A 25,340-nucleotide genomic window follows, 5' to 3' on the forward strand; every position below is an offset into this window, starting at 1 on the left:
CCACACCTAACTCTGCCTCCCATGGAGAAAGGCCTCCCTGTTGATGGGACTGGCAAAGTCCATCTCCTCACATAAAGGCTCAGTGAGTCCTGGAGACACTTGGAACCCAGACAGAATGGAATTTCTCCCTATTTTCTTTACAGCTCAGAAAACACATGCAAATACAAGAGCATATTTATTGCGATATTTCTATCCCAAAGTTTGTCTTAAAAAAAAGAAGAAGAAATAAAATTAGTTTCTCTGCCCACACCCCGCCTCCCCCATGCCCACTCCCTGCCCTTTTCATTCCTGGCCAAGGCCATGGAGAAAAACAGAGCAGGCCCAAGCCCCACAGAGAACCATTGCCTCCCGGACAATGTCAGGCTTGTTCAGAGAGTGAGGAAAGAAGCACAACTCTGAAAACATACACAGAACTTCCCCGTGAAGGGTGTTCTGAGGGAAGAAGAACAGGCGGCCTTGTGTCTGGACACGGTTTCCCTGAGGCTCTGGGAAGAGGGGGGCCCGCAAGTCTAGCCCCCTCCTCACAGTGGAGGAGACACCTGACCGTTTTAGCCTCCGGGGGAATATTTCTTGGCCATGATGGATCACACTGGACCTGAGAGAGCCAGAACCTGGATCCCCAGAGATTCTCCTTTTTGAAGAGAGCCTCTAAGGAGAAAAATCCCTGAGGAGAAGCAAGGGGCTGCTTCTTAAGCCTTTGGGATTTCCCAGACTTCCTACTTATTTTATGCCTCATGGCTCCATCTCTGGGCCCCCAGCAGCACCCATACAGACGGCCCTTCATCCCTCAGGTGCCCAATGTACGTGGAATGAATGAAGGATAGCAGTGGAAAGATCACTCAAACGACAGACTGGGGTCACCCAAGAGGGTCCCCAGGGTCCTGGGCCCTGCCCGCCCCTCCCACACAGATTCCAGAGATGGGGACCACGGGATGCCCTCATCCTCACATCCATCCGGCCCCAGCTGATGGTGACTGAGCCAATAGCGACGCCTGCTGGGCCATCAGACGCTGACAGAGTCAAGGTCAGGGACACTGGCCGCAGCTTCAGTTGGGCATTACTCTCAGCCTCTGAAAGCTCCCTTCTTGTCTTTAGTTCCAGGCTTCCTCCCTCCTTCCGGCGGAGCATGCAAACACTCATTAAACCAAAACTAAACGCTCACAGACTGAGAGGAGGGCAGGGAAGGCGCCAATGCAGGTCCATCCAACAGAACAGCTCAGTAAACATCCTCGGGCACGTGTCATGGGGTGCAAGTCACAGGTGTCGGCAGTGTGACTGCACACCCTCTAGCTGGCAGTGCCACATCCTGGCTGCGCGTTAGAACCTTCTGGGGAGCTTTTAAAACGTCTGAGGACCAGGCTGAAGCCCGGGTGATCTCAACGTGCAGCCAAAGTTGAGAACCACCGCTCTGGTTGATCTCTTGCAAATTCAGATGGGTCTTCTTGGGGTCTACCTGCACTGGCCCACTTGGAGTCAGGGTCCCAGTAATGCAGGGGATGCCCTTCAAAGATTAGTATACTTAGCTTGACAGTTTTCCAGCAGATGGCAATAAGGAAAGTTTGTTTCTCTAATTCACACGAAGTCATTGTTTGGGCCAGCAGGAGGGCTCCAGGGATCCTGGGCTCTCATTTCTCTCCTAAATTATTAATCTGTCCATCCCACAGAGCTCTCTGGGTGAGCATCCTTCCCCTGACTTGAACCAGGCCCCTGAATTGTGCCCCAAATCTTGGAGCATACTCCATCCTAAAACGCACAAGATTCCTGAATTTGAAATTGGTGACAGGTCCAGATTTCATCAGGGAGGTTGGGTAACTCATGTCACTTTTCTGGGCCTGGGGAATTGTGTTAGTCAGGGTTCTCCAGAGAGGTAGAACCATTTGGATGTGTGTATACATATAGAAAGAGATTTATTCTAAGGAATTGGCTCACATGATTACTGAGGTTTTTGGCAAGCTAGAGACCCAGGAGAGCCAGGGTGTTGTTCCAGCCTGAGTCTGAAGCCTTGAGACCCAGGAAGAACCAATGTTTCAGTTGGAGTCTGAAGGCAGTTTGAAGGTCATCAGGCAGGAGAAATTATCTCTTATTCGGGGGAGGTTCAGCCGTTTTGTTTGACTCAGGCCTTCAACTGATTGGGCAAGGCTCACCCCCATTAGCCGGGCAATCTGCTCTACTCAGTCTGCCAATTTAAAAGTTAATCTCATCCTTGGGACTTCCCTCACAGTCCAGTGCTTAAGACTTCGCCTTCCAATGCAGGGGGTGTGGGTTCGATCCCCGGTCGGGGAGCTAAGATCCCACATGCCTCACAGCCAAAAAACCAAAACATAAAAAGCAGAAGCAATATTGTAACAAATTCAGTAAAGACTAAAAAATGGTCCACATCAAAAAAAAAAAATCTTAAAAAAAAATGTTAATCTCATCCCAAAACACCCTCATAGACCCACCCAGAATAACGTTTGACCAAATATTTGAGCCCAGTCAAGTTGACATAAAATCAACCATTGCAGGGATCCTTTAGGATGAGCCTTTGTTGGTCAGAAGATGAGAGGTTCCCTAGAAAAGGTAGGAGGAGGTTTCCAACCTCATACCAGTAATTAAACTGAGAAATCCGTGAAGGTTTTGTGAGGAGGGGATTCTTGGAGAAGATATCACTCGAGTCACGTGCAGCTTCCTTACCGTTTTTTTTTTTTTTCACTTTTATTGGAGTATAGTTGATTTACAATGTTGCGTTAGTTTCTGCTGTACAGCAAAGTGAATCAGTTATACGTATACATATATCCACTCTTTTTTTAGATTCTTTTCCCATACAGGTCATTACAGAGTACCGACAGAGTTCCCTGTGTTTATACAGTATAGCCTCCTTATCCTGATGCAATTTCAGATACACAGGCCAGGATTTTATCACACTTGTCATGTGACACATGACCCTCAACCTCGCTGTATCTGAACCTCCGAATAACTCCTCTCTTCCAGGTGAACTATGACCACTTTACTCTTCGTGTTTGTGACTCTGAGAGTCATCGCGGCAGCCATCTCAGTAGAAGTTTCAGGTGAGGACGTTCCCACTCATGTCTCATCTACCCAGCAGGCACCGGGGACTGGACTCTGGGGATGGGGGAACCGAACCTAGGCCTGCTGGCCCTGGTGCTTACTCTGGGCCATCACTCTAGAGGCCCCTCTTACCCTCCTCCAGCCCCAAAGCTCCCTAAAGAATGAGGAATCTGTAGGGCCAGCGAGATGTGTCTGCTTAGATCTATGCTCCCTCTGGTTACCCAGAACGCCCAGAATTCCCTGCCCAGCTGGACCCAAGTCACTTCCAGGGCTGCACGGTTAGCTCCTCTGGGTCCATCCTCCCATGGAGGAACCACGCCTCCAGTCTGAGAGGGGAAGGCGTGGCTGTTTGAGTGTAGACAGAGCTGGGATGTGAGGGCTGGGGTACACACAGACCCCTCAAAGTGCAGAGCTGTGGTGGGAAGAGAAGGGGCCCTGATTTCCCCTCCTCCAGCTTGGCCAACACATCTCAATGCAAAACTCTAAGGAATCCAAGAATTCTAAATTTGAATCTGGCTTTTCATTTTGAAAAGTATCACTGTCAAATAAGATAGAACATGTTTTACTGAACAATCTGTTGGCTTGATTTATAGCTTTTAAATATTTAGACCTATGGTCCATGGGTCTCCATCTGCACTCTTGCTCTGGGACCCACAAATATCCACCCCTGGCTGTAACCTGGGGTGGTTTGCCCACACAGGCCACGCAGCTCACGAGGGTTAGTTGAGAGCTTTAAAAACTTTAGGGCCAGGCGCTGCTGTCACTTCCAGCTGTCCCCAGAGAGCCACCACCACTAAAACCACACTGTGTCATGTGCTAGGGCTGAGTATCAGAGGGAGGTTTCTGTGAAGGGCCTGGTGGTGACCGGCCAGGACATCAAAAGGTGACAGTTCACCCCAAACATTCCTGGCTCCCCTTTCCCTGCCTTGTTATGTATCTGCCACCCACAAATACCTGAAACATTTTTATTTTCAACCTCTAGGTTCTCCTGGAAAAAAAGGTTCAATAAATGTATGAATCTCCATGAAAGGTGCTATTTTTTCAAAGGCTCTTTCTTTCCAATTCCAGGAAGATCTTTGACTTCTAACGGGGTTTGGCAGACACGCTGCATCTTCCCTATCAATGCTCTCCACGTGTTTTTGTGGAGTCTAATCATATCCCACCCCACCCCAGTCTGACCCTTTGCAGACTTAAATGTCTGATCCTCTCTGATGCTTCTCCAGCTAGGCTCCCGATCCCCCAACAGCAGAAGAGAATGATTCATCCTTCTGCAAGGTCAGGATGGAGCCTGAAGCAGACCTCCTTAAGTATTTGATATTCTTATATCTTAGCTTTAAAAGTTGTGTGGATTTTTTTTCCTCCCTATAATAATTTTTTCTATCCCCAGATAATTGTTTACCAATTTTTGAGTCAAGCTGTCACTCCAGGAAGATGGGTTCTGTTTATCCTATGGCTTGGCATCGCTTTGGGTACCCCAGTTTGAGAAACAGAGAGGTGGTCTCCCCTCTGAAGCTTCCCCTGCCCTTCTCTGCAGCCCTTTCTGGCTCCACAGTTCCTGTCTTGAGGCACAGAGACCAGAGGTCTTGAGAAAGCTGCTCTGGAAAGGGAATTCCATATGGCACAGGATAGACACCTGCACACTCGTGGGACTTTGTCATTTGCAGAAGCACTGACAGGGAGGCTGGGTGGTCCTCTCTGGGCACTAACAGGTCTGTCTCCCACCCCCGTGTCTCCCGCACAGACCCGGACAGCTCGCTGAGTGTCAGCATCCCTGAACCGTCCCCGCTGCGGGTCCCCCTGGGGAGCTCCCTCACCATCCCCTGCTACTTCATCGACCCCATGCACCCCGTGACCACCGCCCCCTCCACCGCCCCCCTCACCCCAAGAATCAAGTGGAGCTGCATTTCCAAGGAGAAGGAGCTGGTGCTGCTGGTGGCGACTGAAGGGCAGGTGCGGGTTAACAGTGCCTACCAAGACAGGGTCACGCTACCCAACTACCCGGCCATCCCCAGCGACGCCACCCTGGAAATCCAGAACCTGAGCTCCAATGACTCTGGGATCTATCGCTGCGAGGTGATACACGGCATAGAGGACAGCGAGGCCACCCTGGAGGTCGTGGTGAAAGGTGAGAGCCTCCTCCCACAGGGGCCCTGCTTCACCTGCAGGAAGAACCAGAATGGCATCCTCTCTCGGGCCAGGCTGTCTGGCTTTCAAATCCCGGCTCCTCCCCCTGATGGTTTGCACCTCAGTCAAGTTGCTTAACTTCAGTTGCTTCCCCTGTAACACAGAGCTGGTAACATCACTTTCTCTGGAATTTAAATGAATTAAATTCTTCAGGGCCACAGTCACACGTAAATGACAGTCTATTCTTCCCATCAATCCTGTGATTCGGTTGCCTTGTGATCATCCCCATTTTACAGACAAGCAAACTGAGGTTAAGTGACTTGCCTCAAGTTTCCCTGGAAGTGAGCCAGAGCAGTCTCCTGACTCTCTACCCAGGTGTCTTTTCCCTCCCCCACCTCCAGTTCCAGAAGCCAAAGAAAGGGATGAGGACTCCCTGGTTCCCTTGCTCTAGATGGACCAAGGAATATGGTTGTCCTTGGTTGGCTCTAGGACTTCAGTCAGCACCAGATTTTTCCTGCTGGGAGACTCTGCCAAAGACGGTCCACTCCTGCCTGTGCCTTAAACAGGATTCCCACTAGGAGGCCCCTGGGCTGAGGGTACATGGAGCTCTAAGTGTCTCTTTCTGCAAAGCAAATGTAGGGTCCTGGAATGACAAGAAAAAATTATAAGGAGGCAGATTTTAGTTCAAGTCAAAGAACTTTCTGATTATCAGAATTATCACAGGTTTCCAGAAAGATGCCTTGTGAGGTAGTGAGCTCCCCGTTACCGGAGGTGTTCCAGGAAAGGCAAAAGGACCACATGCAAATGTGGAGACAGGAGCCACCCATCAGCTAGGGGCGCAACCAGATGTCTCTACATCCCCTTGACTCCTGCCCTAATTCTGCAAGGGCCTGGGTGACGGGAGGCTGTGCCTGACCTGCTCTCTTGCCGTCGCGTGTCTTGCAGGCATCGTGTTCCATTACAGAGCCATCTCCACACGCTACACCCTGGACTTCGACAGGGCGCAGCGGGCCTGCCTGCAGAACAGCGCCATCATCGCCACACCCGAGCAGCTGCAGGCCGCCTATGAGGACGGCTTCCACCAGTGCGACGCTGGCTGGCTGGCAGACCAGACTGTCAGGTGAGCCCCAGGCCACCATCGGAGTAGGGTGGATGATGGGCTGGAACGTTGACCAGCACTGAGCTGGTGCCAGCCTGACACAGAGCCCAACCTCAGCTGGGGCTGAAGGGATGCCTTGACCAGTTCTAGGTCAGGCCCCGATGACCTGTCCCAAATCCTTGGTCTTCTGTCCTGCGGTGGAGTGAGTAACCACTAGCAACTTTGCGCTACATGAGCATTTTCTCCATGCAAATTACACATGATTATTCTTCCTACTCATTTTTCCCTTTGCCATGATTTCTTCACTTACATCTTTTTAAAACTTTGTTGTTTATATATTTTTGTAAACCACTTTACACTCAGTTTGTCTTTAATAAGGCAAGACATACGTAAATTAAGCTTCTTGGTGCATTTTTCCCTGAGCACAGCTGCTGAGGAATAGGTTGCACAGCAGGACAGTCAGAGCCCTGCCTTCAAGGGACTGCAAATGTGTGATCAAGCCTGTAAAAGCAAGATGAGACAGTTCATTGGGGATGGATCAGAGCTCTAAATGCAAAAGCCAGAACCACAAAGCCACAAGGAGAAAACAAAGGGAAATACCTTTGTAATCTTGGGGTAGGCAAAAGATCTTAGGACACAAAACCCATTAGCCATTTTTTTTAAAGCAAGATAAGACAACAGCCTAGCATAGTGCAAGAGCCCACACCTCAGCCTCAGAAACAGCTGGGCTCAAATCCCAACTCTAACACTTGGAAGCTGTGTGACCTGGAACAAATTGCTTAACCTCTCTGGGCCCCAGTTTCTTCCAGTTTAAAATAGAGTCGTTATAGCACCTCATTTGGTTGATGTGAGACTCAAATGGTACAGAGCAGGGGTCAGCAAACTATGGCTCATGGGTCAAATCCAACCCACCCCTTGTTTCTGTAAACAAAGTTTTATGGGAACACAGCCACTCCTGTTATTTTGTCTGTGGTTGCTTCATTCTCACTACAATGGCAAGGTCACAATGAAGATCCTATGGCCTGTAAGACCTAAAATATTTACTATGTGCCCTTTTACAGAAAAGATTTGCAAGCTCCTGATAGAACATGTTTGGTACCAATAAATATTCAGTAAAGGGATCCTCCTTTAATCACCAGTAACGGTGAAAACATGTATCTTAATAAAGCTGGGGAAAAAGCTGTAGAAACAAGTAGCCCACAGATCTAGGCAGATCTCAGCAAACACATCAGTAAGTCACCGTTTCCTCCCACAAGCGAGGAGGATACAACGGCACGGGCCCCTGGCCCCCTCCATCCCCTGACTGTCACGTCCCTACTTTGGGTTCCTGGCAGGTACCCCATCCACACTCCAAGGGAAGGCTGCTATGGGGACAAGGATGAGTTTCCCGGCGTAAGAACCTACGGCATCCGTGACACCAATGAAACCTATGACGTGTACTGCTTCGCAGAGGAGATGGAAGGTGAGGCCACCCACCCCCCTCCCAAGAGCCGGCTCCCCAACCCCTTCATCCTGCTGACCCTCAGGATCACAGGGGCCTCCTCCTGGGCAGGGCGTTAACCCAGGACATCACACCCTCAACACCCCCTTCCTCCTGGCCCCTGCCCCTCCCCCCTCCCCCACCCCCAGCCTCATCGTGCCCAGTGTGGGTGGGGGAGGGAAGAGTTCAGGAAGGAAGGGTCTGGCCCCCTAACTCTCCACTTTGGAGAGGGCCTCAGTGGCCCCAGGTACCTGCCAACTGGGCCATCAGTGGGCCCAAGAATATTTATAGCTGGTCGCTCACCTGCGACTGTTCCTCCCAGCCAGGACCCGCGCTGCTTGACCAGCCCATCGCTGTCCCAAGCTCCACTGCACAATTAAAGCCCAGCTCAGCCTTGTCACCCTCACAAAGGACCCCCTCCCACCCAGGCCACTCCAGGGGGAGCCTATCAGAAATGTCATTCCCAGGAGAGCTGGCCTCCCAGCCACCCTCTCTCAGCTTTTGTGCTGCCAGCCCCCAGCCCTATCCAGGCCACCCCAATGGGCTAGTTCTGGAGAGCACCAGGGGCAGCGAGAAGGAACCTATAGTCTTTCTCTGGTTTGTAAAGGGAGTTAAGTTTGGTCACAGTCAGAGCTGAGCAAGTTACCCAGGCAAGTGGATGACACCCCTTCCCCCATCAGCACTCATTCACCCATTTTGGCATTGCAAACTCTGCACCTCCACCCCTACCCCGAGATCACGGCTGCGCCCGAGCAGGAGAAGGGCTGACAACCTGGCCCACTGTGAGGCAGGGAACGTCCCCAGCTTCCTCACCACCGTGACCCCTTTCCTCATTCTCACCCCAGGGCCCAAGCCGGTAGATTAAGTAACGAATATTTGTGTTCCCACTTTGGGCTAATTAAAGACACTGATTAGGGCCAACCAGAGCTGCCACTGAGCAGGGACAACCAGAACAACCCCCGGCAGCGATGCCCACCACCCTATCCCTCCCTGCAGCACAACCTTGTTAGGTTTTCAAAAACAGTAAAAAAGAGCCCACAGGCCCCCACCATTGCCCTTATGGACACTTCGGGGCCTAGAGACCCCAATTTGGGAAACACGGCTATTAGGGTCAAAGTCTGATGCCTGCTTTTCCCATCAGAATTTGGAATTGTAAAAAGGATTGCTCTAGCGACTTCCCTGGTGGTCCAGTGGTTAAGACTCTGCACTCCAATGCAGGAGCTGTGGGTTCGATCCCTGGTCAGGGAACTAGATCCCACATGCCTCAACAAAGATCCCACGTGCCGCAACTAAGACCTGGCACAGCCAAATAAATAAATTTTTTTTAAAAAATCAGTTTAAAAAAAAAAACAAAAAAGGATCGTTCCAGTGGGCAATGCTTGACTCATAGGAGAGATGCCCCGGTGGCAGGAAGTTCCATAGCAAAGTGTGGGGGGAAGATGCTTTCCGGCAGGAGTTTCCTCCCGGGCCTCACGTTTGCTCTGCACTTTCCTCACTTCTTTTTCTTTTTGGCAGCTTCTTTATTGGTCCCTGTTTTAGGAAACTGACATCACCCCACCTAAAAGCCCATAGGAAGTGGAGGGCAGGATCTGAAATACAGACATGTGGGACCAGGGCTTTGAGAAGTTAGAGGCCAAACCCCAAGGAACCACATGGATCTCCCTGGGGACACGGGGCAGGCGTGGGAGGGAGCTCCTCACCCTGCCGGCTGTGTCTTTCACAGGCGAGGTCTTTTATGCAACATCCCCGGAGAGGTTCACCTTCCAGGAGGCAGCCAATGAGTGCCGGCGGCTGGGCGCCCGGCTGGCCACCACGGGCCAGCTCTACCTGGCCTGGCAGAGTGGCATGGACGTGTGCAGCGCCGGCTGGCTGGCCGACCGCAGCGTGCGCTACCCCATCTCCAAGGCCCGGCCCAACTGCGGGGGCAACCTCTTGGGCGTGAGGACCGTCTACCTGCACGCCAACCAGACGGGATACCCCGACCCCTCATCCCGCTATGACGCCATCTGCTACACAGGTGCGCTTGGGCTGGAGGCCGGAAGGGGGATCGTGCCACCGAAATTGGGGCCCAGAGGATGAGATGTTAGAGTGGGGGGCTGGTTTCTACCCCCTCCAAAGGGCCACTGGGTACCTGAACCCCTTGTCTTAGCACTCCCTATTTTCACGGGTTCCTAGGGGAGCTAAGGTAGAAGCACTGGAGGCTGCAGTGTACCCAGCCCTAAAACTAAAACTGAACTAAAACTTTTAAAAACGTTTTTATCTTATATTTTACACAGTCTAGGTTATACTTACAATTAAGTGCTAATTATTGAAGGGGAAAAAAAAAACAATGAATAATTTGGAGTTGAGTAAATTTTATGACGAAACTGGTGCTAGCACAACAGCATAGCTCATTTCATGTTTAACTTCCACAGCCTGATCTTACATGAAGAGGGTTACTTGTGCAAAAATAATTAGGATTTCCCCCAAAACTTCTCTTAACCTTTCAATATTCCTACCACCCTGTTTGAAGTTCTAGCATCCTCATGGTTGCTCTCTTTGTTAATTACTAAATGGCTTGTTTCTGCCAGACCCCCGTTTGTTCATGACTCATGGCACCTTCATCAACTTCATGAGCCCCTGCATCCTTGGGAAGATTTTTCCATTTCTCTTTGTAGCTGATTTACATTGTCCGGTTGGCTAGTTATAACATCAGATGGTCAACAGATACTCACAAGATAGGTAAGGAGACAACTGGCTGGCATTAATCAGGAAGGGATGCTGGAACAAGATGGCTTTACAAGCAGTGAGCTGATTGGTCAGTCTTGTGCTCTGGTGACTGCATTCTCTTGCAGTCTGGAAACCGTGGGCACCCCTATAATAAATACTCAAATCGTTGAGGACCCCTGCAACGGGCCTGGCCAGGTACCAGGCACACAGTAGGTGCTTTCCTTCCTTAACAGAGGAGGAGACGATCCGCTACTCATCTCCCCCAAGCCAGCCCCAGGCTGAGCAATAATGCCTGTCTTTAACCCCCGGCCCCAGGTGAAGACTTTGTGGACATCCCAGAAAATTTCTTCGGGGTGGGTGGTGAGGAGGACATCACCATCCAGACGGTGACCTGGCCTGATGTGGAGCTGCCTTTGCCCCGAAACATCACCGAGGGTGAAGCCCGAGGCAGCGTGATCCTCACGGTGAAACCCGTCTTTGACGTCACCCCTACCACCCTGGAGCCCGAGGAGCCCTTCACTTCTGCCCCCGAAGTAGGGGCCACCGCCTTCTCTGAGGCCGAGAGCAGGACTGAAGAGGCTACCCGGCCCTGGGCCTTTCCCGAGGAGTCCACATCTGGCCTGGGCGCTCCGACAGCCTTCACCAGCGAGGACCTCGTCGTGCAGGTGACCGCAGCCCCAGGTGCAACCGAGGTCCCTGGGCAGCCACGACTGCCAGGGGGTAAGTGCCCGCCCCCTCAGGGGGCTGCATCGGGGGTAGGTGGGAAGGGCTTGGCCTGGGGGTCTTCTATATCTTTAGCTTAACCTGGGACCTGGGACAAGCCTCCCTCCTCTCAGACTTGACTCTCCTCATTTGTGAAACAAGGGGGATGGGCCAGACCAGTGATACCCACGCTCTTTTTTGTGTCTATGGCTCTTTTGCCACAAAGCATTTCCTTCCAATGAAGTCATAGGTGGTATATATCAACAGGTAGAGGTGAAGTGTGATGGAGAATGGGGGCTCTTTTTCCCAGGGGCCCTCCTAGCCCCATCAGGCACTTCCACAGAATAGAACCGCTTGAGATTGGCTGCACTGGGTGACCCCTGGGCCTCTCACAGCACTGACCCTCCAGGACAGGGGTCAGCAAAACTGGCCCGTGGACCAAATCCAGCCCATCCTCTGTTTTTATATGGCCCATGAACTAAGAGTTAAGAACCTTTTTAAATACTTGAGGGGAAAAGTCAAAAGAAGAAGAATATTTTGTGACATATAATGAAAATTATATAAATTTCAAATTTTAATGTCCACAAATAAAGTTTGATTGGAACAAAACCACACCCATTTGGCAACATGTTGTCTGTGGCCATTTAGAGCTATCATGGTAGGATTAAGTAGTTGTGCAGAAACCATTTAGCCCACAAAGCCTAAAATGTGTTCTGTCTGGCCCTTTTCAGAAAATGTTTGCCACCCCAGTTCTGGGATGATGGTGTTTTAGGTGCTTAATAAGTGTCTGGATGATTGGGATGTCACATCACATAAAGCCCAGCTGGTCCCCAGACTCAAGTCTGTGATCAGGAAGGACATATTGGGGTGGCCTCCTTAAGGACCTTGGTGGTGTCCCCTCCTGGAGGAGGGGCAAATGGACACTGCCATCCACCATCACACCCACGATGCCACCAAGTGAGATTTCAGCCTGAATTGCCCAGATTAATACAGTATGTTGAGAAGGAAGAATTGTTTGGAAGTTTTGGAGTAACACCAACAATAGCTGAGTCCCAGGGTGGGCCCAGGGCTGGAGAGACCCTCACTCTCTCCACGTGGCCACCACATGGGAAGGTGCCAATGGACACATGAACGTCTAACCCAGAACAGGACAAGAACAGGGGCAGACTCAGATTGGGGATCCCCAGCTGTGACATAAACTGGCCAGTCACCCAGGGGAGTGTCAAAAGCAAATGTGTGTCCAGCTGAATGCAGTGGGGGAGGCAGAGTAAGTAGGGGCTCCAGGATAAGCTACGTGGACCCCAGACCCTTTGGGAATCTGGCAAAAGCTATGAGTTCACTCCCCAGAAATACACCCGGTGCACCCACACAAACTCTTGCAGCCACTTTCAGGAGGACCACCCACCCACTGAACCCTGGAACCTGGGCCAAGTGGAAGAAATGCAGTGGTTGATTTCTTCCTTATCCTTCTCTATATTTTCCAAATGCTCTGTAATGATTGTTTATTCTTTCCATAATAAGAGAAAATGCATTTGTTTTAAAGAGTAATGGGAAAAACGAGCAGCCTAGGAGTGGGGAACCCAGAAAGGAGGGTTGGGAAGACTTACGGCAGAAGAGTCCTAGAAGGCTCTCTCAAGGAGGTGGCTTTCAGGAGTGGTTTGAACAAGCAGAGAGGACTAGCTTGACTAGGAATCAGATCAGACTCTCTCAAGGAGGTGGCTTTCAGGAGTGGTTTGAACAAGCAGAGAGGACTAGCTTGACTAGGAATCAGATCGGGAGTAGGAAAGGAAGGAGGGGATGAAGGGAGGTCATTCCTCAAGGAGCCAGGGCTCCCTCCACACCTGCAGAGCCTTGAGAACCAGGCACCATGGTCACTGGCATTGTGGCACCTGGTCCGTGCCTTGAGCCTGACCTGTCTCTCCTTCTCTCCCTCTCCTCCCCACCCAGGAGTTGTGTTCCACTACCGCCCGGGCTCCTCCCGCTACTCACTGACCTTTGAGGAGGCCCAGCAGGCCTGCCTGAGCACCGGGGCCATCATCGCCTCACCCAAACAGCTCCAGGCCGCCTATGAAGCAGGCTACGAGCAGTGTGACGCCGGCTGGCTGCAGGACCAGACCGTCAGGTGACAGACTAGCTGGGCTCCCCTCTTAACCCAAACCCAACCATGAGAGGTCAGGCTTGGGGAGCCAGAGCGGGCACCCACCACACTGCATGCCCACTAATTAGTGGTTTCTGGCTAATCCCTTAATTTCTCCCTCAGAATCAAGGCATATTCTGAGAGAGTGGGGATGGGCCTCAGGTGACATTAACTCCTTGGCCATTTCACCTGAAGAGACATAGAGAGAGCTCCTTGTCAAGCCCCACAGTCCTCCCCAGCTTGGCCCTTCCATGCCGTGGGCTTTCTTCTGAAGCCAGGAATCCCTCAGGGGCCCCCAGACCCTTCCCCCAGCCACACAGGGAATGTGCTGCATGAGAGGTTCCTTCCTGGTTTGAATCCCACTGGACAGCAGAAGACACACCCTGCCCAAGTCCCCAAGTGACCTGCCGGCCACACTCTGAGGCCCTGCATCCCCAGGCCCCAGAACAGGCCTTCATCCGCCCCTCCCATCCTCCTCTGCAGATACCCCATTGTGAGCCCACGGACCCCGTGTGTGGGTGACAAGGACAGCAGCCCGGGGGTCCGGACCTATGGCGTGCGACCACCATCAGAAACCTACGATGTCTACTGCTACGTGGACAGACTCGATGGTACAGACCACGTTCTCACATTTCGGTCTCTAGACAGGCAGGGGGCTGACGGGGTGACACAGAGAAGAGGGAATTACCATCAACCTAATCCCATTCCCACCTGGGCGGGGAGCAGGGGAAGGATCCTGTTTAAGAAAGAAGGGCTTCCCAGCCGGTCTCTCAGGTCAGGCCCCTCCTCTCCCTCCCAGATGGTTCATGTGGATTCCCCAGCATTGCAGGGGAGCACTGGTTTCTTGTAAAAGCAATAAGTTCTATGGATAAATGAATTAATTTACTTACACCAAAAAGTATTATATATACCTTCTGCCTCACGGAGAATCCCAATGCCCATGAACAAATCAAAGGCTCTGAGAAGTCCTGCAGTAAAAACAATCTCTTTAACTCTGCTTAACCAAGCATCGCCCAAGCTTAGTTAAACACAGACCCTTTGTTTTGGTCTTATTTCATTTCTTTTCATTTCAATTAAAATCACCAAATTACCGTTCCAGTGAACCCAATTTTGGAAATGCTCGTATTCAGGAAAGATCTCAACATTGCCACTCACTTGTTTTGGGAACTGGACAAGTTACTTAACCTCTCTAGGCCTCAGTTTCCTCATCTATAAAATGTGGATGATTTATGCTTATGCCAGAGACTTTTTTGAGTATTAAATAAGACGTGCATGAAAAGTGTCTGGTATAAGCAGGTTTTCGGTAAATGTGAACTTCCTTCCCCCAAATCAGACAGAGACCCGGGTATTGTTCTGGGTATTGGGACCCCAACCCACAACAGTGGCTACAGGCCCCGCCTCCTGCCCTCGATGAGCTCACAGGGTGGGGATGACAGTGGGGCGGGTGGGTTGGCAGGTCCACAGCATTCAGTGCTCAGTGATTAAGTGCTGTGGTTTAGGGGAGCACAGGGTGCCCAAGGGAGTTCTTCTCTTAGCCAGAGGAGGGGGTGCCTAAGTGTGACTGGAGAATCCGGAAAGGAGGGAAGGAGGGGAGGTTCCTTCCATGGAGAGACACCAACTCGTCTTAGTTCAGCTGCCCTGCCCCTGGGTGAGCAGAGGCTGCTCTGGCCATGAGGGTGGAGGGTCACACCTGCCATCTGCCTCTGCCCCCAGGGGAGGTGTTCTTCGCCACACGTCTGGAGCAGTTCACCTTCCAGGAAGCACAGGAGTTCTGTGAATCCCAAAACGCCACACTGGCCACCACGGGCCAGCTCTATGCTGCCTGGAGCCAAGGCCTGGACAAGTGCTACGCTGGCTGGCTATCTGACGGCAGCCTCCGCTACCCCATCGTCACCCCAAGGCCTGCCTGCGGCGGGGACAAGCCGGGTGTGAGAACCGTCTATCTCTACCCAAACCAGACAGGCCTCCTGGACCCACTGTCCCGGCACCACGCCTTCTGCTTCCGAGGTATGTGCCTTCACCTCTCCTCCGGCACCCCTTCTGTCTGGGGTGGTGACTCCCCTGGCTCACCCCTCCTGACCTCCGTCCATCCATCACAGCAAAGAAGAAAAAGTCAGTTTTTCGGGGCAGGGGCAGCTCTGGAGCTAGCATGACCTTAGGCTTTGACCCCAAGGCAAGCACATCCTTCTAAAATGCTCCCAGAGACACATAGAGAGAAATGAGTAAGAACTTGGGCTCTAAGATCAGGCAGACCTGAATTTTAATCATGGCTCCGCTGCTTAGTAGCTGTGTGACCTTGTGCAAGTCACTTAACCTCTCTGTTCCTCTGCTTCATCTATAAAATAGTGATACAATAGTTCCTACCTCAAAGAGTTGCTGGAAGGATTAACAAGGGTAGTGCACACAGAATGCTTGGCATAGTGCCTAGGACATAGTAAATGCTCAATAAATGTTACCTTTATTATTATAAATAAATAACACATATATGTACATATACTGTTTTAATTTGTACACCTTTGTCAAATTTTCACCTTCTAAATATTTCTGTGATGAGTTTAGTCAAATTATTATTCTTCACCAAGCACCAAAAATTCACATTTTAAATTGACCCATGCTGGGTACTTGATGCCATGTTACCAGAGTTCTGAGAGTGACGTCATCAAACAACTCAGTGGGCATGGCCAGGGCATGGCCAAGGGCTTGCTGGGTTCTGATTGGATGAGTTCTCACAGGGTCCATGGGTCTAGATGCACTGCCTAGAATGTAGATTGTAGTAATGGCTTTTGCCATATTTTACATATTATACATCAAAACTCAGTATATTTGTAACTGCCCGTGAATCTGTAATTATTTCAAAATAAAGTTAATTTTTAAAAAACCCTGAGTGCCCTAAAGTTTCCCAGACTTTCAGGTCCCCTTTTAAAACCTAATTCAAAGAAAGTTCAGTCCCACTCTGCCAGCCTAAGAAAGCCAATCCCCTCCCAGAGGATTTGATGAGGCTCTTACCGCAGTACCCTTCTCCCTGCTCTGGGAAGTAGAAGCCAAGCCAGTTAGCCTCCCAGTAAATTCCTCCCATGCATCTCCACCATCCATTCCCAACCCTCTGTAAACTCAGCCTCTTATATAACTGCCAAGAAGTTTGGCTTCCTTCCCAATCGAGCCCACTAAACCGGAACAATTACCCCCAGTCAATGAATCCTGCCTTCAGCCATCAGTGCCAGGATGGCTTCATGCATTTTAAATAGCACTCTCCTGATTTTGATCCAGACACACTTGGAATATAATTTCTGTCCCCAAGAAAGGCAGCATTATTGCAGTACTTGAGAGCAGAGAGTCTGGCACCAGATACTTGGATCCAAAGACTAGATCTATCACTTAGAAGCCACTGACACTGGACAAGTCACTTAACTCTGTGCCTTAGTTTCCCTATCTGTAAATGAGATAATAGTATCTGTTTCACATGGCCATGGTGGGATAAAATGATTTTATATGCATAACACCTTTAAACAACTCCTGGCAGGTATAATAGATTCTGCAGAAGAGGTGCCCCAGACCACCCTGAAATAAAGTGCCGATGGTGTGTACATATCGATACAGCTGATGCAAAAGGCTCTTATTAATTGAGGACAAGAGCCATCCTACTGGACTGGGCGGGGCGGTGGGAGGCCGAGGACAAGTAAGGTTTGTGCACAGGCCTGGCCCACCTCAGAATCCCGTAGTTCCCCTCAAGAAGGGCCAGCCTGGGTCGGGTCACTGGTAAGAAGGAACCCTCACCACCCACATGCCCTTTAGGCGTCTCGGCGGCACCCTCTCCAGGAGAAGAGGAGGGTAGCGCACCCACAGAGCGCCCTGAGGTGGAAGACTGGATCGCTACTGAAGTGGGGCCCAGCGTGGCTGCGGTCCCTGTTGGGGAGGAGACGACTGCAATCCTAGAATTCACCACTGAGCCAGAAAACCAGACGGAATGGGAGCCCGCCTACACGCCAGCGGGCACTTCCCCACTGCCAGGTCTGTGTGGCTTGGGCTCCGGGGCACGTCCTGATGCATCACACGCCTGGCAGCCTAGGGTGTGCCCTGGGTGGGGGGAGGGCAGGGTTGTCTCTCCCTGGGACTTGTGCTCTGTTTCCCCAGCCCTTACACTAGCTAAGTGTGCCGCTGTGGGCAACTTCGGGTGAGAAAGGGCAGCTTTGTTCATAAAACACACCTCTTTCCCTCTCTCTCTGTCTCTGTCTTTCTCTCTCTCTCCGCACTGTCTTCCAGCTACACACCCCAAATGCCCAGCACTGTATCAGTCAGAAAGCTCTCACTCTGTGCTCCTGCATTTACACGCCTCCTCTCTAACTTCTTAAAAACTCTCTTGCAGGAGGAGCTCCAGTAGAGGGGAAAGGGCCTGGGAGGGGGTGGCTGTGGGCAGTCTGACTGTGACCTGTCTCCTTGCCCTGCTTCTCCTTCCGTGTCCCTCTTCTGGGCCAGGCGTCCCCAGTCAGAACTTGCTGAGCAACATCTGTTATGATTAAATCAGATGGGACTTGATGGGAGGAAATCTGAAGACCCCAAACCCTATTGGAAAAAGCGTTTTGTAGCCATAAGGTTTGGGAAATCCTGGCTTACAGGAAGATACAGATTTCCCCCACTGCAGACCTTATCAGAGCCTTGGATATGCTAATATGCACTGTAAGGCAGAGGGGGGCAATGTATTCAGTGTGTGCCAAATGAATCTGATCACAGGGTCTTTTTTTTTTCACGGAGCATTTTCTTTTTTAAAAAATTATTTGTTTGTTTGTTTGTTTGTTTGTTTATTTATTTATTTATTTTGGCTGCGTTGGGTCTTCGTTGCTGCACATGGGCTTTCTCTAGTTGTGGCGAGCGGGGCTGCTCTTCGTTGCAGTGTGTGGGCTTCTCAGGGCTTCTCACTGCAGTGGCTTCTCTTGTCGCAGAGCACGGGCTCTAGGTGCACGGGCTTCAGTAGTTATGGCTCGCAGGCTCTAGAGTGCAGGCTCAGTAGTTGTGGAGCACGGGCTTAGTTGCTCTGCAGCAATGTGGGATCTTCCCGGACCAGGACTGGAACCCATGTCCCCTACATTGGCAGGTAGATTCTTAACCACTGCGCCACCAGGGAAGCCCCTTCACGGAGCATTTTTAACATGGCCCCCTTTGGGTAAGGCTGAATTAGAGCAATGCACAGTAACCTGTGTGCACCTTTTAGAGTCAGCTCACCCAGGCGTACATGCATTTGAAGAAAGGAATATATCAAAGCTTCCCACTAATTTATCCAGTCATTCAGTGCACAGTTCCCAAGCAATTTGGCCACACCAAGTGCTCCTCTGGGTGCTGGAAATGCAAAACCAGAAGGTGAAGGTGCATCAGTGGAGCAGGTGGGATTCTAACCCCGAGACCTCACCCAGCAGCCACACCTGCTTGAGGCCCTTTCCTTGACCTTCACCAGGACAAGAATAACCTCTTTGGCATGAGTATGTGGCTTGGCACAGGACTCGGGCAGCCACTAACGGGAGTTATCTATGGGAGGGGACTCCAATGGCCCCATAGAAATGTTTTCCAATGTTTCTTCAGTTCCCCACCACCTCGCTGATTTGAGCCTTATCGGGGAACCATCTCTACTGCTATTAACTCTGTATCTTTTTCTTTAAATTGACTTCCTTTTGAAAAGAAACGTAGATGTATTTCAAAGAGAAACGTTATATCATATCTGTAAGTGGCTATTTCCTGATATGTGGTGTGTATATTTATATTGGGTTGGCCAAAAAGTTCATTCGGGTTTTTCCATAGCCTCTTACGGAAAAACCCAAATGAACTTTTGGCCAACCCAATACACGTATGTGTGTGTGTGTGTATATATCCATCTAAAATCGTCTTGCATGTCACCACTGCTATATCGAACTCCCCACCCCCCTCCAGGATTCTCCTTTAAGTGAGAGTAGGCTGTAAACCTGCCCACTGGGACCCAGTACCCTCTGTGCTCATGTTCTCTGCCTGGGAAATTAGCCCAAAAATACATGCAAGGTATAATCCCAGCTAGTTATTTTTAAATGCCAAAGGAAACAAGACATAAAGAAAATAATGTAACCATGATTATTTAGGATGGTGGGGGTTTTCTTTTCTTTTTCTTTTCTTTTTTTTTTCTATATTTTCCAAATCCTCTGTAATAGGGCTCTCAGAATTGAAAAAGTTGATGTATTTTTGCAAACATCACCTGGCCCTCTCAGCCTCAGAGGGATGGGTTCCGATGAACAATTCCCACTTTCAAGGAGTATCAGCATGGTAGGGAGAGCTTATTAAAACACATAGTGCCATGTCCCGCCCCAGAATTCCTAAGTCAGTGGAGCTGGGGTAGGATCTGAGAATTCGCTTTTCTGTCAAGCTCCCAGGTGATGCTGGTGCTGATGGTCCGGAGACCACACTTTAAAAATCATGGTTTTAGATAAATGAGGTAATAATGTGGAAGTACTTGAAAGGTGACCTTGGCTGTCTTCAGTGGCAGCCAGTCCCCCACATTCTGTGACTAGTGTGAATGGCGCCCCCTAGGGTCTCACAAAGCATAGCCTGAGGGTGGCGGGGAGTTTCCTGGTCCCCATCCTTCCCAAGAGGCTGTGCGAGGTTCCATTAGCAAATGCCTGGACACATCTCTGAGTTCTTGAGAGAAAAGTTTTACTGTGGAAGGAATGGAGTTCAGCTTCTCTGCATGAGCTTAAAATGGGGCAGAGTTACTAAATCCACACCTCATCTTTCTTCTTCCTTTCCTCCAGAGATCCCTCCTACATGGCTTCCCACTAGCACAGCAACAGAGGAGAGCACAGAAGGCCCTTCTGCAACGGAAGTGCCCTCAGCCTCGGAGGAGCCGTTGCCCTCAGAAAAGCCGTTGCCCTCAGAAGAACCATTCCCCTCAGAGGAGCCATTCCCCTCAGAGGAACCATCCACACTTACAGCTCCAGTGCCCAGCAGGACTGAGCTGCCAGGCTCTGGGGAGGTATCTGGGGTGCCTGAAGTCAGTGGTGACTTCACAGGCAGTGGAGAAATTTCAGGACACCTAGAGTCCAGTGGGCAGCCCTCAGGGGAAATTGCAAGTGGACTGCCCTCTGAAGACCTTGACTTCAGTGGGCTCACCTCTACAGTGGGCTCAGGACTGCCTGTGGAAAGCGGACTGGCTTCAGGAGATGAAGATAGAATTACGTGGACCAGCACTCCTGAAGTTGACAGGTTGCCCTCCGGAGGTGAGGTCCCAGAGGGCTCTGTCTCTGGAGTAGGGGACCTCAGTGGACTGCCTTCTGGAGAAGGTCCAGAAGTCTCTGCCTCTGGAGTAGGGGACATCAGTGGACTTCCTTCTGGAAGAGAGGACCTAGAGACCTCTGTCTCTGGAGTAGAGGACCTCAGTGGACTTCCTTCTGGAGAAGGTCCAGAAGTCTCTGCCTCTGGAGTAGGGGACCTCAGTGGACTTCCTTCTGGAGGAGAGGACCTCAGTGGACTTCCTTCTGGAGAAGGTCCAGAAGCCTCTGCCTCTGGAATAGAGGATCTCAGCAGACTTCCTTCTGGAGAAGGTCCAGAAGCCTCTGCCTCTGGAGTAGAGGACCTTAGTGGACTTCCTTCTGGAAGAGAGGGTCTAGAGACCTCTGCCTCTGGGGTAGGAGACCTCAGTGGGCTTCCTTCTGGAGAAGGTCCAGAAGCCTCTGCCTCTGGAGTAGAGGACCTCAGTGGACTTCCTTCTGTAGGTGAGGATCATCTAGAGACCTCTGCTTCTGGAGTAGGGGACCTTAGTGGACTTCCTTCTGGAAGGGAAAGTCTGGAGATCTCTGCTTCTGGAGCTGAGGATCTTAGTGGGTTGACTTCTGGAAAAGAAGACTTGATTGGGTCAGCTTCTGGAGTCTTGGACCTTGACAGAATACCTTCTGGAACTCTAGGAAGTGGGCAAGCTCCAGAAGCAAGTGGCCTTCCCTCTGGATTTAGTGGTGAGTATTCTGGGGTGGACCTTGGAAGTGGCCCATCTTCTGGCCTTCCTGACTTCAGTGGACTTCCATCTGGGTTCCCAACTGTCTCCCTAGTGGATACTACATTGGTGGAAGTGGTCACAGCCACCACTGCAGGCGAACTAGAAGGAAGGGGAACCATTGGCATCAGTGGTGCTGGAGAAACATCTGGGCTGCCCTTCAGTGAGTTGGACATTAGTGGAGGAGCAAGCGGCCTCTCTTCAGGAGCTGAACTCAGTGGCCAGGCATCTGGGTCTCCTGACATCAGTGGGGAAACATCTGGACTCTTTGGTGTCAGTGGACAGCCATCAGGGTTTCCTGACATTAGTGGGGGAACATCTGGGCTTTTTGAAGTCAGTGGGCAGCCATCAGGGTTTTCTGGGGAAACATCTGGTGTGACTGAGCTTAGTGGACTGTCCTCCGGACAACCAGAAATCAGTGGAGAAGCTTCTGGAGTTCTTTCTGGCATTGGTCCACCATTTGGCATAACCGACCTGAGTGGAGAAACGTCCGGGATCCCTGATCTCAGTGGGCAGCCATCGGGGTTACCAGGGTTCAGTGGGACAACATCCAGAATCCCTGACCTGGTTTCCAGTGCTGTGAGTGGCAGTGGTGAATCTTCTGGCATTACATTCGTGGACACCAGTTTGGTTGAAGTGACCCCAACTACATTTAAAGAAGAAGAAGGTTTAGGGTCCGTGGAACTCAGTGGCCTCCCTTCAGGAGAGGCAGATCTCTCAGGCACATCTGGGATAGTGGATGTCAGTGGACTATCTTCTGGAGTAATTGACTCCAGTGGGTTTACACCCCAGCCTCCAGAATTCAGTGGCCTGCCAAGCAGAGTAGCTGAGGTCAGTGGAGAGTCCTCTGGAGCTGAGAGTGGGAGCAGCCTGCCCTCCGGAGAATATGACGGCCGTGGACTTCCATCTGGTTTCTCCACTGTCTCTCTTGTAGACAGAACTTTGGTGGAATCTGTAACCCAGGCTCCAACAGCCCAAGAAGCAGGAGAAGGGCCTTCGGGCATTTTGGAACTTAGTGGTGCCCCTTCTGGGGCACCAGACATGTCTGGAGACCATTCAGGACTTTTGGACCTAAGTGGACTTCAGTCTGGACTGGTAGAGCCCAGTGGAGAGCCATCCAGTACTCCATATTTTAGTGGGGACTTTTCTGGCACCACTGATGTAAGCGGAGAATCCTCTGCACCCACGAGCACCAGTGGGGAGGCCTCAGGACTTCCAGAAGTTACTTTAATCACTTCTGAGTTCGTGGAGGGTGTTACTGAACCAACTGTTTCCCAGGAACTGGGCCGAAGACCCCCTGTAACATACACCCCCCAGCGTTTTGAGTCCAGTGGAGAAGCCTCTGCCTCTGGTGATGCACCAAGGTTCCCCGGGTCTGGGGTAGAAGCATCATCAGCCCCAGAATCTAGCAGCCAGACGTCCGCCTATCCTGAGGCTGAGGTGGGAGCATCTGCTGCCCCCGAGGCCAGCGGAGGCACTTCCAGGTCCCCTGATCTGAGTGAAACCACCTCCGCCTTCCAGGAAGCTGATCTGGAGGGAGCCTCAGGCCTGGGAGTGAGAGGTAGCACCTCAGCCTTTCAGGAAGGCCCCAGGGAGGGCTCGGCTGCCCCGGAAGTGAGTGGAGAGTCGACCACCACCGATGATGTGGGCACAGAGGCATCAGGCTCACCTTCGGCTACTCCCGTGGCTTCTGGAGACAGGACTGAAATCAGCAGAGACCTGTCTGGTCACACCTCGGGGTTGGATGTTGTCATCAGCACCACCATCCCGGAATCCAAGTGGACTCAGCAGACCCAGAGCCCTGCAGAGGCGCATCCAGAAATCGAGTCCTCAAGCCCCGTGCACTCAGGAGAAGAGACCCAAACAGCCGAAATACCCACCTCCCCAACTGATGCTTCCATCCCAACCTCTCCAGGAGGGACAGATGAATCAGAGGCAACCATGACAGGTATCGTTGGGATTATTTTCCTTTAAATGGGTTTGGGTAGTTCAGACTGTAGCCGTGTAGATTCAAGTTCTGAGCACAGATGAGCTGTGCAGCCTCAAGCAATTTTCTTAACCTCTCTGAGTGTCATCTGTAGAACGGGAATAGTACCAAGGAAGATTAAGCAAGATACAAATATGTAGAGAACAAGCGTCATACTTTGCACACAGTGCACGCTTGTAGATGCGTGATTACTGTTACAGTGGAGTTACATGACACAGACATTTATATGTGAATTCAACTGTCTGTACTTGGCACGGGAAGCACTATTTAGATAGTGCTGGAAATTCTGCTCATGCCCCTTTCCCATGGAGCGAGTGTGAGATGAGAGAATGAATCTGCTGATGACATTTATGCCCCAGTATTTGCTTTGTGCAGGGTGAAAACCTGCACAGTTCAAGGAACTATGAAGCGTCATTTTGGCTGTGTCCTGCCTTTAGACCCTGCCTCCCCACCCTCACCCTGTGCAGGTGAATCCTCTGTACTATAGTGATGGCCTCACCTTGACACAAACCTGGCACTGGGCACCAGAGGCTGATGATTTTCCTTTGCGTTTTGTGTGGAATCCCTTGCCTCCCCCTGTGTACTGAGAGACCTTCCCCAGTCAGAGAGCCCCCAACCGCTCCCAGATGCTGGGGCTCAGGAGGGACAGCGACCTCAGAAGCGTGTTGACCCAGAACCAGCCTTGTGGGCTTCTGGGGCCTCAGGCCCCACCCTCGAGGTCGTAGAGGCTGCGCTGTACCCCAGGCAGCTACATTCTTGATGCTCAGCCTCTCCCCGGGGGTTGCAGACCCCACCACCTGTGCCAAGGAGCCCTGCGGTGCTGGGACCTGCCAGGAGACGGAGGGACACGTCACATGCCTGTGCCCCCCCGGCCACACTGGCAAGCACTGCGACATAGGTAAGACCCTCATAGGCCATGGGGGGGTGCAGGCAGAGGGGTTGGGAGGAGGCAACCAAAGTCAGTTGGGGCTCAGGCTTCTCACACTGGGAAGGAGAGTACACGGTGACGTGTTGGGTAGCAGGCACAGGGTAAACACAGCACGTCTTTCTAGAGCGTCCGGTCTACATGGCGGTTTAGGAGAAAAAAGTCAAGTAATTAAACTGAGAAGTAGTTCGTTTTTTTTTTTTGTCAAGCCAATGATTGTTTTATGAGTAGAATGCAAAACGTGCTGGAATTTTGAAGATAAAACTTGAGACTTCAAAGAAATGTTGAGCTAGGGCGTGTGTTGAGGAGACCCCGCCACGCTCCGCAGTTCCCGGGAGGGAATCTCCGTGGGGGCTGTCTTGCATCATACAGAGTGGAGCCCTCCAGGAAAGCCCCTATGGTCCCCTCCATGCTTGCGTCTGGGTGGGGTTTGGGTCCCCTTCTTGCCCTGAAGGAGATGACACAGACAGAGCTTGTCCCAGCTCCCAGCTCCAGGATTCATGGCTGCAGGTCAGCTGTGACCCAGCAGTGCCCCACCCCTGGGCACCCACCACCCTGGGGACCCTGTTTGCACAAGCAGCTTGTGGGATGAGTGAGGAGCCTGGGGGATCCTCTGATTGGAGGTGGCCCTGAAAACAAGATGATTAGAATCTACCTGTCGCTCCCTAAACACCTTGAGGCCTGTGGCCATGAGGACATCTCAGCTCATTAACATCACCCCCCTTGAGAAAAGAAATGCCCAGTCCCCTCCAAGCTCAGATTCTTGGGTTAGCTCTCTGTGCTGCTCCCAGGCCCTCAGCCCCGCCCTGTCTGAAGTCAGGCATCAGAGACCCAAGGCCTTCCCTAAAAGGGCTTCATACCTAGGACATACGCAAAATACCTTTACATCATACACAAAGAAGCATTCTGTGTTTATAGACATTAATATATATGCAAAATAACACCTCATAATACATTATATACTCATAATATAAAGATGCTGTATCCTTAACACTTAGACAGGAAATATATATGTTTATATAAACAGGCAGTAGGGTGAATACCTATTCACTCTCTCCCGATTTGGAGTCAGCCTCTGCCCACGTGTGGGGGGCCGTGACTGAGAACACTATGGGCCTCTGTGGCCAGAG

The 25,340-nt window shown here is 51.2% G+C and overlaps 1 protein-coding gene across 2 annotated transcripts in view; it reads left to right on the forward strand.

Annotated features, from left to right (window-relative positions):
- ACAN (aggrecan) overlaps nucleotides 1–25,340 on the forward strand; it is a 63,033-nt gene that overhangs the window by 24,687 nt on the left and 13,006 nt on the right. For both annotated transcript variants that reach the window (XM_068557423.1, XM_068557431.1), the window contains exons 2-12: nucleotides 2,971–3,047; nucleotides 4,790–5,173; nucleotides 6,118–6,292; nucleotides 7,606–7,733; nucleotides 9,475–9,768; nucleotides 10,776–11,180; nucleotides 13,110–13,284; nucleotides 13,783–13,910; nucleotides 15,013–15,306; nucleotides 17,092–17,307; nucleotides 20,064–23,246. In XM_068557423.1, coding sequence (XP_068413524.1) covers nucleotides 2,978–3,047; nucleotides 4,790–5,173; nucleotides 6,118–6,292; nucleotides 7,606–7,733; nucleotides 9,475–9,768; nucleotides 10,776–11,180; nucleotides 13,110–13,284; nucleotides 13,783–13,910; nucleotides 15,013–15,306; nucleotides 17,092–17,307; nucleotides 20,064–23,246 — 5,452 coding nt within the window. In that variant the 5' untranslated portion in view covers nucleotides 2,971–2,977. The remainder of the gene's footprint in view (nucleotides 1–2,970; nucleotides 3,048–4,789; nucleotides 5,174–6,117; nucleotides 6,293–7,605; nucleotides 7,734–9,474; nucleotides 9,769–10,775; nucleotides 11,181–13,109; nucleotides 13,285–13,782; nucleotides 13,911–15,012; nucleotides 15,307–17,091; nucleotides 17,308–20,063; nucleotides 23,247–25,340) is intronic.

The sequence above is a fragment of the Eschrichtius robustus genome, chromosome 1, assembly GCF_028021215.1.
Source record: "Eschrichtius robustus isolate mEscRob2 chromosome 1, mEscRob2.pri, whole genome shotgun sequence".
NCBI classification, from domain to species: domain Eukaryota; kingdom Metazoa; phylum Chordata; class Mammalia; order Artiodactyla; family Eschrichtiidae; genus Eschrichtius; species Eschrichtius robustus.